The following is a 12,109-nucleotide window of genomic DNA, read 5'->3' as shown; positions in this document are numbered from 1 at the left end:
GGTAGAGGGATCTGAGATGTCTAGCTAAGGTTGGTGTGTTAAAATGACACAACGCTAATTGTGTCTGTCTCAAGCTGATCAGATCAACCTGGATGGAGACAAACATCTTGGAAATTTCCTCCCTTCAGTTAAAATCTACCCCAGAAGGTTTATAGGAAAAGCCTAACGCTGCTTCTACTCATAGCAGCTGACTGTTTCCTTTACAAATTTTCATTTTCTTATGTTAACTATAAACACATTTTGAAAACTGTTCCTTTAGAGAGACTACAAATAATACATGATTCCCTGGAGCCTGATGCAGTGTGGGCATACTGCCAGCACTCAAAGTACACGTTAAATGATTGAATTATATTTGAAACAGCTCACTGTGAAGAAGTGCTTTAAAAAATATCTGAAATCCCATAAGTGTTACATATTCAAGGTAAAAAAGAAAAATTAGAGAATTAAGAAAAGATAAGAGAAAATGATTACTTCTTTCTATGATATATTTTTAAGCTTTTGATATGAGTATCATATTAATTATAATTAATTATAATTGGTTAATGTGCCTTTACTTTTTATTTCCTTAATACTATAGAATATAATAAGTCAATAACTATAGAGTACAAGAAAATCACACTTTATATATAGGTGTGTGTATATGTGTGTGTGCGTGTGTATACACACACACACACATATATTCATATATGTTTATATATATAAAATGTTGATTAAAAGCTGCTAATGAGTCAGATTGGAAATTAACTTCAAGAACTAATTTTGACAACGCTAGGAAGATGGAGGCTACCTGCTTCTCACATTTCTTGTTTTCTATAAAAAGTGATTGTGGCTCTTCCATGTCCCCTTTGACAGGATAATTTTGAAGGAAATGTACACAAAATTGTGTGGACTCAGTAGTTATAAGGATTTTTTAAAAATCAAGCTGGAGCCCTTGCATTATGAATGCACCATCAAACTTTCTCCGAGTTTCATGAAGGACTTGAGGAATGATTGTTTAAGTATCCCCTAATACAGACCCAAATAAATATTGACATCAAGGGAGAAAATGGGAATAAAATATTAAAATAGTTCAGTACCATATTATAAAAATATTGAAATGCTTAGTATTTATACTGATTCTTTTTAGGAAAACCTACATGTAGTTGAACGTGATGAGAAATAGTTGACAAGTATTATTTATTTTACCAGAGCAGAGAACTCTCCAAAACAACCTTACTTGCTGAGCAACTTCTGTCTACAATTTTGTTTGTGTGGGAAGCAATAAGTATGGGTACAGGACTCTGTGATGGTGGTTTTGGATCTGAGCCTTGGAAAGCTTAATACCAAAGCTAGACGGTTAGCATTATTTCTTCTCTTAGAGGGCTAAATTAAGTTTTTCCAGATCATGAAATGTTTCTTTTTGTCACAGGAGAAAAGCATCTTTTTCTCATGTGATAGGACATTTATATACATTCCCCAAAATAAAACCTTTTATACTTGAAATGAACTATAGAATTATGGTTTGTGGGTTTTGTTTTGCAATCAGCAACAGCTTTGGACAGAGTTAGGAGTGGTGGGTGATCCTGCTCCCTGCCCCTAATCTGGAGTATATCTGAAGGTGGCTATGACACGAGATATCCTGTCTTCACTCAGTCCAAGTTGGTCTTCTACACAACTATTAGTATTTGATTATTTTAGCTTTGGAATTTTAATGCTAGGTAAGTACTCTAAAAGTCTGCATTAGAATTTTTTAAATTGCGAATATTAAGATCATCAGTTCTCTGTTACTGAAGAAAATATGTGGAGAGAAAATACTTTTTTTCAGAGTGCATATAATGGAAATAATTTTAAACATTTAAAGATATGGAATGAAGCCGGGTGAGATGGTATACATCTATAATCTCAGCATCTTGGGAGATTGAGGCAGGAGGATCCCGAGTTCAAAGCCAGCCTCAGCATAAAGTGAGGTGCTGAGCAACTCAGACCCTGTTTCTAAATAAAATATACAGTAGGCTGGGGATGTGCCTCAGTGGTTGAGTGCTTCTGGGTTTAATCCTCGGTACCAAAAAAAATATGGAATGAATATATGATTAGAGTTTTTGATTTATTGTAATTGCTAATTACAATAAATCTGATACTTTTTATTTAGTTGTAGATGGACACAATACCTTTATTTTGTTTGTTTTTATGTGGTACTGAGGATTGAACCCAGTGCCTCGTACATGTTAAGCAAGTGCCTTACCACTGAGATACGGCCTCAGCCCTGATACTTTTTTTGATTTGCTTTAAAATTACTTTAAAAACATGTGGCCTTGCCAAGCATGATGGCACATGCTTATAATCCCAGTAGCTTGGGAGGTTGAGGGGTTTGCAAGTTCAAACTCAGCCTCAGCAACTTAGCAAGGCCCCTCCCTACGCAACTTCACAGGACCCTGTCTCAAAATAAAGGGCTGGGGATATAGCTCAGTGGTTAAGTGCCCCGGGTTCACTCCCTGGTAACATCCCTCCACTCCCCAATAAAAAAGTTGTGGTCTCATCAGGATGTTTATCGAAGTGACCTCCCAAAGGTTAACTGACTCAGGCCTTGGTTGGTAAGTTAGTGTGGTAACTATGCCACTCTCTAAGGCAAATGAGCTTGCAGCTCAGATCTCTATCTCCTAATGCATTCATATGTGTGCCTTAGCCAAAGTTCAGTTATTTTATTAAATTAGATTTACATTGTTTTCAGTATTCTGTAATTTGACTTTTAATATTTGAAACTGCTAAACATTTATTAATATCAAGATATATCACTAGTTCAAACTAATTGGTGGGGAAGGGAAGGCATTTTTTTAGGTATTGGGGATTGAACTCAGGGGCACTCGACCACTGAGCCACATCCCCAGTCCTTTTTTGTATTTAGAGACAGGCCTCTTCTTGTTTTTATTTTTGTTGTATGTGTCCAGGATTTAGAAGAATTCTTGCTTAGCGCCTTGTCATTGCTGAGGCTGGCTTTGAACTCTTGATCCTCCTGCCTCAGCCTGCTGAGTTGCTGGAATTACAGGTGCGTGCCTCTGCGCCCGGCAGGGAAGGCAGTTTGATAGAAGCATTTTCATAAACGTATGAAGTAAATTATAATTAGCACCATTTATATACCTGTAATGTAGTATATTAAAAAAAGTCCTTATGTTGTTCAAGGCAGTTTTTGCACTATTAAAAAGTTACCTCACTTTTCATATATTCTGAAAAGATCTTGAATTCCAAGTAGTAGACTTACAAGTAATAAGGTATGGTGCCAGAATTTAGTGTATTTTCTTTTCCTGTGAATTTGAAGTTATGCTATTAAAGTATAATATTTAAAGATTTTTATCTGATATATGGTTTGAAGAACTTTCTGTGCTCATGACTGGCTACTTCTTCCCAAGCTATGTGTAAGTTAGTTCACTACTTTTGATTACTAAATAAGATAGATTAAAATGTGACTTTTTTATGTACTCGTGGAAAATAATTTAGCCTGTTTTTTAATCACTGGGTTGTAATGCTGAGAGCAGTGCTCATCCTTGAATAATCATCTGAGAAGGAATATTTTTGTTGTTTTGCATTTTAGTTTTTAAAATTTTTTTTTAGTTGTAGATGGACACCTTAACTTTATTTTTATGTGTTGCTGAGGATTGAACCCAGTGCCTCAAACATGCAAGGTTAGCACTCTACCACTGAGCTACAACCCCAGCCCGCATTTTAGTTTATTATAATACAAATTCAGTTGTAGTTCACTGAGAGTCTCTAAGAGACACAGATCCAAAGCCAGGCATCATGGTGCATGTCTGTAATTCCAGCAACTTGGGAGACTGAGGCAGGAGGATCACGAGTTCAAGGCTAACCTGGACAACTTAGCAAGACCTTGTCTCAAAAAATTAAAAAGGTCTAAGGATGTGGCTCAATGGTAGAGCAACCCACTGGGATCAATTGCCTGTACAAAAAAAAAAAAAAAAAAAAGGTTCCAGAGATTGTACTGTCAAGTATGCTTTTCTGGGGGGGGGGGGGGTAGTACTAGGGATTGAACTCGGGGAGCACTCAACCACTGAGCCACATCCCCAGCCCTGGCATCTCACTGATTTGCTTAGTGCCTCGCTTTTCCTGAAGTCCCCAGTCCTTTTGTATTTTGTTTAGAGACAGGTTTTCACTGAGTTGCCTAGGGCCTTGCTAAGTTGCTAAGGCAGGCTTTGAACTTGTGGTCTTCCTGGCTCACATCCCATAACTGCTGGGATTATAGGCGTGTACTATCACGCCCAGTTCAAATATACTTTGAATTATCTGGAAAATAAAACTCAGGCAGCCAGCTGGCTAATAACATATTTGCTGTGGTTTATGTTTTAATTCTGAGCTTAGGGCGTTTTTTGGTCAGGGACAGAGGACCCTTAACATAGGAAATAGTTGTTAGCAGAGGTCTACACTGAGAGCAAAAAAAAAAAAGAGATCCTTGTTTGTGTGGGACCTTTCCCTCTAAAATTCCCTCCTAATGGTAGCTGGAAATATAAAGTCCAGATCCTGCAGTTCAAATGCCAAGTTCCTGATTTGGTTGAATTTGAGTTACTGACCTTCAGTATACAACTAACTAGGGGCCAAGTTATAAAAATTAAGCTGTTCTGGGGGCCGGGGTTGTAGAGCACTCACCTTGCATGGGTGAGGCACTGAGTTCGATCTTTAGCACCACATAAAGATAAATAAATAAAGGTATTGTGTCTATCTAAAACTAAAACATTTTAAAAAAAAGCTATTTCTGCTAGAGATTTTAGTGTGATTTGCTTTACTATGTATATCTAGTTTCATATATCCATTCCAGGTGCCTAATTTAGTAAGTTTTTGTTCTAACATTTGAAGGAATAAACAATATTAAGAGTTTTGTGGGGTGTGAAAGGATGTGTAAGTGTAGACAGAAATCAAGGTTTTAATCGTTCTGGTTTCCCACTTGTATATATTACTTTTTTTCTGAATGTTGGTAGGCGGGTGACTTCCCAGGTGTCTTCCTGAAAAATCCAATTTATTTAAATATATTTCTCTGGTGTTGACTTCCTGGTAAGTGTGTGGTATGGAAATTACATTTCTTTGTGACTTTAAAAATGAAGTGATTTTTATTAGAGTGCAAAAGTCAATTTGAAGTTTTGGAGATTTTTAATATATTATTTTAGGTTAACCATAAATCTTTATCTATTTTCTCTTTCTTAAAATTTAGTCTCCTTAAACTAACCTTACATCTTAATTCTTTTCTCTGATTTTTTGAACATAACAAAACGTGAACTAAGGTGGTTTTTGGCTTTGTACTACCCTGTCTTGAGTGTAACTGGACTATGTTAACCAGGGAAGACTGCTGCTCTCCCCCACCCCAGTGTATGGGTGGGTGAGTGGGTGACAGATCCACACTGGAGTCTGGGGAATCATCAAGGGATTTGGCCTCTCCATCAGTGTTTTGGGGGAGGGTGAGCAAGCTGGGATGAGGGGTTTGTAGAGAAGAAATTAAAGTTAATAAACAAAGGCCTCTTCTTGTTTTTATTTTTGTTGTATGTGTCCAGGATTTAGAAGAATTCTGCTTTAAGTTTTGCATCAATCATTTGACAGAAGTTACACAGACGGCAGCATTTTGGCAAATGGATGGTCCTCTGCTAAAGGAGTTCATTGCTAAAGCCAGTAAATGTGGAGCCTTTAAGAACTGAAGCCCAAGGCTGCAGGGGTTTGTGTGAGTGCTTTGGGGCACTGTTGGTGATGTGTCCAGCTTGTGCTCTACGGGTGATGTGATTCTGCAGGTAAAACCCACCAGGTTGTTTTTATCACATCTGAGACAGTTCTCTGTAGGAATATATGAAGGATATTTGGCTTTTCCTGAGCCCATTTTAAACAACTTGTTTCCAGATATGTATATTTTAAATGTGACCTTTCTTATATTGGGGCTAGAACATTGTGAAAGGATGAAAGTTTAGCTTAAAGGAACTTTGAAAAAGGAAGTTGTTGAGAACTCTCTTGGGTCATATAGTACAACCCCTTACTATCAGGAGCTGTGATTGTGAAAAGAACACAGAGGCTCATCAGGAATTAACAGTGCTGACTAGCAGGGCAGGGGGCCGGGTAGGCGAAGTGCTGCTTAGTTGCCGGTCAGCACCTTACTGTAAAGGACGGTTAGAATTGTGTGAAAGTATGGTTGGTGTGTATTCACTATTGATGGCTTTTTAAACTTCAAGATATATCAAAAGAATATTCCATTTAACTTATTTAACATTGAGTTAAATCTACTGAATTGAGTAAATTTCTAGGTTAACCAGGAGAAGTAATATAGAATTATCTATGAAAAATTAATAATGAGAGAATCTTTGTTTGGATAAAGGTGAATGTTTTATTAATTAGAGTCTCTATTACTTATCTCATGGTGTGTCACTATAGTAAGGATGAATTTGAAAAATGGGATTTAAATCACCCCTTCACCTTTTCTCCTATAAATGCTCACTCATAAATGACACATATTAATATACTCTTGCCTTCCTGCTACAGCTGCTAAATCATCAGATCTGCTATGATGACTTGAAGAAGTGGTCTTAAAACCATCTTTCTTATAAGGAGTAATGGAATTTGCTTCATTTATTTTATCTAGGCCAAATTCCATCACACACTGGCTTATTTGAAACTTCACCGTCTTTCAATTTGGGATTTTCCTCTTTTAATTGTGTTAGCTAATACTGTTTAGCAGAATTGAATTTAAAGGGATCCCAAGATCATGTTTTTTCAACAAAGATCCTATACACAAGATACAATTATTATCTTTCGGTCTGGTTATGAAATGTGACTCTGGGATATAACAGTGTTCACTTTTATCACATGTTCATTGAGCTTGCTTTAAGAACAAAACTTTGTTTAGGTCTCTGGTCCATGGACTCTTGTCCATTTGTGTGAACTCTCTTAGTTTCCTGCTTAGAGAGGACCCTGTGAACTTAGCGCCTGAATTTGTTTTCAGAGCTACATTCGTAAGAGAGAAAATATGTTGCAGCTACTATTTTAGCACTGTTCTTAAAATATGTGTATTAGGGTGAATGGAGAGTGAAGCTCCAAAGACGATTGTTGATAGGCAAAATAAGTACAAACCTTAGAAGTCCCATCCCTTTTTTCTGGATCATATCACAAGTGACTGAAGCCCAGTAAATTAGTTAAAATTAGTTCTGCACCATAATAGAATTTTTCTTGCTATATTGATGAATGCACATTAATTTGGCTATAATGGGTAGTATTTCTAACAATTACTATTCTGTAGAATTATGATTTGAACAAAACAAGAACTTCAGTATGTTTACTATTGCTTACTTGAAAAAAATTTCTTCAAAAAGCACAAGATGAAGTGGTAGATCCATATCCATAGATAGTTCATTCATTCAGCAAATATTTACCAAATTCCTAATACAGGTGAAGAACCACTTCTCAGATTACTAATTTGTATGAGTGTGTATGGTAGTGAGAGAACATGTCCTTCAAAAAGTACTTGAGTATTTTTTTTAAATATACTCTTATTTTTCTACTACTTGGTTTTCTTGTTAATCATAGCGGGAGATGGAAACTGTTCTTTAAATTGATTTTTATTTCATTTGATGTAATAACGGAAGCCAAAGTGTTCACATTTCTTAAAATATCCCTACTGTACTCTTGGACTTCTTATTGGAACAATGTTTGATACTCTAGTATACAAGTGGTATTTATGTAATGTTTAAAATGATATTAATAAAGTACTCTGATAAGGCAGGCATCTCTTAGAGTTGTTTTTCCCCACTTAGAAGTCTGCAGTATGCAGCCTCGAGTAGGAAATTTTGATATGTGGGACATCATGGATTAACTTGGCTAACTGAAACAAGCCAGTCACAAAAAGATAAATCCTGTGTGATCGTATTCATAAGGTTCATACCTGGAATAGTCATGTTCAGAGGCAGAAAGTGGAAGGGTAGTTGTCAGGAGCTAGGGAAGGGAGAATGAGTTGTTTGAGTACAGTTTTAGTTTTACAAGATGAGTTTTTTTTTGGATGAATGGTGGTTGATGGTTGTACAATATGAATTTATTTAATGTTACTGTATACTTAAAAATGGTTGAGATGGTAAATTTTCTCTTACAAATATTTTATCACAGTTTTAAAAAATCAGTAGTAAAATTCTTAGCTGGTAGAAGGCTAGAAATAAGAACTGTGAACATGTTCATTGCTTGATTCTCATATCCACACAGAAATGCTAGGAACTTTATTCCTGTTGAAAGATAGTACAATTGAACTGTCATGTCTGAATCCTCTTGGGACGCTCATAAATGAAAGAAAGAATACCTCTTGCCAGGGACATATAAGTTTTTAGGGGAGAGGAGATAAGGTTAGGAATTAATGACACAATAAGATATGAATATTTTTTCATAAGAAAAAACCAAATAGGGTTAATATGACAAGCAGTTGTTCTGAATAAAGATGGTCTGTGCAGAAGAGGGGAAAATGGTGCTTTTAGCTCATTTCTAAAACAGGCATAAGTGGTGTGAGCAAATGCTTAAGAGGTTGGGGCTAATGAACCTTCTAGAACTTACCATAAGCAAGTTTGTTTGGTTAAAATGGAGATAATAAGCCAGTGACTATTAGTCAAAAATTATCACCCAAATGCCAGGCACTGTGCCCTGTGCTTCATACCTTTTCTTATTTAGTGGTCACATTTTGTCTCATAAAGTGAAATTAGGCTCAGATCTATTCAGTGATTTGATTACGGTGTTTTAGTAATGTCAGGGTGGAAGCATCCTCATGTCTGTTTTAGCAGTTGCTGACTTTTGACCCCCAAATATAGGATGCTCCATTGTGCCAAATGACCTACTGTGAATGACAGATTAAATTTGAAAGTAGAGACAGTGCTTTTTAATAAAGATCATGACTTCAAAATCATTAGTCACATAAGCTTTGCTTTAAGATGTCATAGTGGGACAGGAAGCTAACATTAGTCTCATCTAGACCAGGGGAAGTCTTTTCAGTAAGGCTCGGATGGAATCTTGGCTTCTGCACTTTTAAAAGGTCCCCAGCTGATTCCAGTGTGCAACTAGATTTAAAACCACTGATTTATTTAGTCTTTTGTCCTTTAGGTAATGATTTGGACTAGACCTGCCATTAAAATGGGAATGGAGTGTCTTTTTCTATCTATTTCATAATCTTTCTTCAACAGATGTTTTTGATTACTTATGCTTGGGGGACTCCATTCAAACCCATTTTGACATGCAGCATGATAGTGATTCAGAGAACTTCAGTTCGGTGTAATGGCACACACCTGTAATCCCAGCAACCTGGGAGACTGAGGTGGGAGGATTGCAGATTCAAGGTCAGCCTGGGAATTTTACAAGACTGTCTCAGAAAAAAAAAAAGGTGTGTGTGTGTGGAGGGGACTGGGGCTGTGACTCTGAGCTAGAGTGCTTGTCCAGCATGCATTAGCCCAGTATTTGCCCCCCACACCATCCCCCCCAAAAAAGGTCAGGGGATTTAGAACCATAAATGGGAGAATGACAGCAGTCAGTGGTGGTATGGGCACAAAAATCTGAATTGTGTATTGTTAGACTGAAAAAAACTTTTAACTATTATTTTTCTTCATTCTTATATATTCCCACTTCTGTTCTTATTAATAGCCTTGCTTTAGGTTTTGGTGTTTCAAAAATGATAAATGGTCAGCGGGGAATGGGGGAAGAGGGAAGGATGGGAATGGGAAAGACAGTAGAATGAATTGGACGTAACTTTCCTATGTTCATATATGAATACACGACGAGTATGACTCCACATCATGCACAACCACAAGAATGGCAGTTATACTCCATGTATGTCAAAATATATGCTACTGTCGCAAATAACTAAAAAGAACAAATTTAAAAGGAGATGATAAAATGGTCATATAATAACTGGCTGAAAAGAGATTTCTAAAAAGCAGACTGACATGAAGACAGGTAAATCTGGTATAAGTGGTACATATATATATCTATTACTATCTGAGAGCCATGATGGGCTGAAACTAGTCTCAAAAATTATGGATTTTGATGCATTTATTGTACCAATGTTTCTTGAGCAGACTAAGTGCTGGGAATATGTCAGTGAGCGAAACAGCAGGATAATGGTGAGAAATCACAGAAATCATTTCTGCTATCAGAGATCCTATACTCTCATGGTGTGAAGTGAGATGTAGCAAAACTGGGAAGTAGTATGAAGGAAAAGTATTCTCAGAATAAGTGGAATACTGTTACAAGTCCCATCCAGTGGGCAAAGCCAATCAGCAAGAACTTAAGAGCTGGTGGGGATATAGTCTGGGCCCCAGAGAGGGATGGGCTGAAGGTGTGGGGCTCTTGGGCTGGGTTTCTGGTTTAGGGACTACTTGCAGTTTCACCTGACCACTGGCTTAAGAAATGATGGTCTTTAGGAAGACAGAGAGGATTCTGAAGTGGAACTTGACCTGAGGTCTCTGTTTTCTTGAAAAGAGCACAAGGTTTGTTTTAAATCCTGAAGTAGCTCAATGTCTTCCTTCAGCTGCTGCCGCATTTCTTCAGATTCATGAATTTTGTTTTCTATTGCTTTGAAAAGAAGAATAAAGTGACTTTAGATTATTCATTGGTTTCATGAGAAATAATGTGCTGTTTCTAGCCTCTTTCACTTGTAAGTACGTAGTCCACAATGCTTGTGCCTTGAGTGAAAAGACTAGAGTATTGTGAGTAGAAACTCGTTTCTTTCTGACGGCTTCCTCTTATTCAGGATGGGATTCCAGCATTATCACACATAAAGCTGGTAAGTCTTTAAGATTTTTATGAGTTTGTGGCAGAAAAAAAATCCCTATTGTTTATCTGTGAAAACTTGAACACTTATATAACTCACTTGCTATGCTATGTGCATTTGTTGAAAGTTGATAATTGGAGAGAGAATGTGGCTAGGATAAGGGCAAATCTTTCATAAAGATGCATCCAATATTTAATGTTATATAAAAGCTTTTTGTTTTAGAAGTAGATTTTTATTGTGGAGTAAGAAGATACTTTTTCATAAGGCTTTATAAATAAGGCAATATAATTTTAAAAGCCTTAAAATTTGTTTTAAAATACATCATCTTCAGAACAACCACACACCTGCAATTAATTGTATACATTATTAAGGCTAAATTAAGCTAGAGAATATCAAGTGTGGTGTCAAAGTTGAGCCTTTTCATCTGGTTCTCATGCAGTTCCAAGTGGTGTCTCCTGGTGCCCTGTATCCCTGCACGGCACTATAACAGATGGACTCCCAACCATCCCACCCAGTGTGACAACTGACAGGCTCTAAACATGTAACTATGTCATATGAAAGAGTAAGATAAGTCTCCCATAAAAAGATTTTTAGATTTTAAAGGCTACCTTAAATAAAAAAGAGAGAATTATACTCTTATTAGCAGACTGAAAGATATTATTTGGGGTAAATTAAAAAAATTTTTTTCTTGTTGCTTATAAATGTAGTAAGACTACAAATAGAAATGTATTATGTAAAACCCAAGTGTGAAAGTTGTGTATGTTTAGATAGGGATATGAACTATATGTTTTCTCAAGGAAAACCTAGTGTCTTAGGACCATTTCCTGACAAAAACATCTATAGGACGCTGTCTTGTGCAGGATCAGAGGCAGCCATTCATATCAAATTACCTGAGAATCTGATCCCCCACTCCTCCCTGGGAGGTGCCTTGCACCACCTGCCTCCTGTGTGCAGCAGCCTTGACAAAGGTCAGATCACAATCATAAGTAGAAAGCCTTGAAGGCTTGAGCTTTCAGTCTGTGAGCAAGACTCAACAAGTGATTGGTCTCCCTCCTTTCAACTGAAATACCCCAAGTTTCTCTTCTACAAAAACATCTTGACTATTCTTTCTTTCTTTAATATATATATTTTAGTTGTAAGTGGACACAATGTTTTACTTTTATGTGGTGCTGAGGATGGAACATGCCTCACACATGCTAGGTGAGCGCTCTACCACTGAGCCACAACCCCTCTAATTTTTTCTTATGAACTTTAGAATTATCCACAATGCCCCTCATAAGATATTAGATTTGAAGAGATTATATTTGTTGGGAGAACTAAACCTGACATTTTTTTTTTTTTTTGTACTGGGGATTGAAC

General features: G+C 36.8%; 2 protein-coding genes across 8 annotated transcripts in view; one reads left to right on the top strand and one right to left on the bottom strand.

Annotated features, from left to right (window-relative positions):
- The window catches only part of Rcbtb1 (RCC1 and BTB domain containing protein 1), a 39,626-nt gene extending 31,894 nt beyond the window's left edge, over positions 1-7,732 (top strand). For all 4 annotated transcript variants that reach the window (XM_076872718.1, XM_076872715.1, XM_076872717.1 and 1 more), the window contains one exon: positions 5,529-7,732. In XM_076872718.1, coding sequence (XP_076728833.1) covers positions 5,529-5,669 — 141 coding nt within the window. In that variant the 3' untranslated portion in view covers positions 5,670-7,732. The remainder of the gene's footprint in view (positions 1-5,528) is intronic.
- Positions 1-12,109, bottom strand: part of Phf11 (PHD finger protein 11) — a 44,009-nt gene that overhangs the window by 7,968 nt on the left and 23,932 nt on the right. For 2 of the 4 annotated variants that reach the window (XR_013092894.1, XR_013092895.1), the window contains exon 10: positions 10,434-10,551. Coding sequence is in view for 2 of the 4 variants with exons in the window: in XM_076872725.1 (XP_076728840.1) it covers positions 10,397-10,551 (155 nt within the window). In the remaining 2 variants the exon portion in view is untranslated. Of the gene's footprint in view, positions 1-8,838; positions 10,552-12,109 lie in introns of those variants that run through there. The other 2 variants (XM_076872725.1, XM_076872726.1) reach the window with 1 other exon arrangement.

The sequence above is a fragment of the Callospermophilus lateralis genome, chromosome 12 (assembly GCF_048772815.1).
Source record: "Callospermophilus lateralis isolate mCalLat2 chromosome 12, mCalLat2.hap1, whole genome shotgun sequence".
Classification (NCBI taxonomy): domain Eukaryota; kingdom Metazoa; phylum Chordata; class Mammalia; order Rodentia; family Sciuridae; genus Callospermophilus; species Callospermophilus lateralis.
Note: the sequence above shows the minus strand (reverse complement) of the source record. Positions and strands in the feature narration are given on the sequence as shown.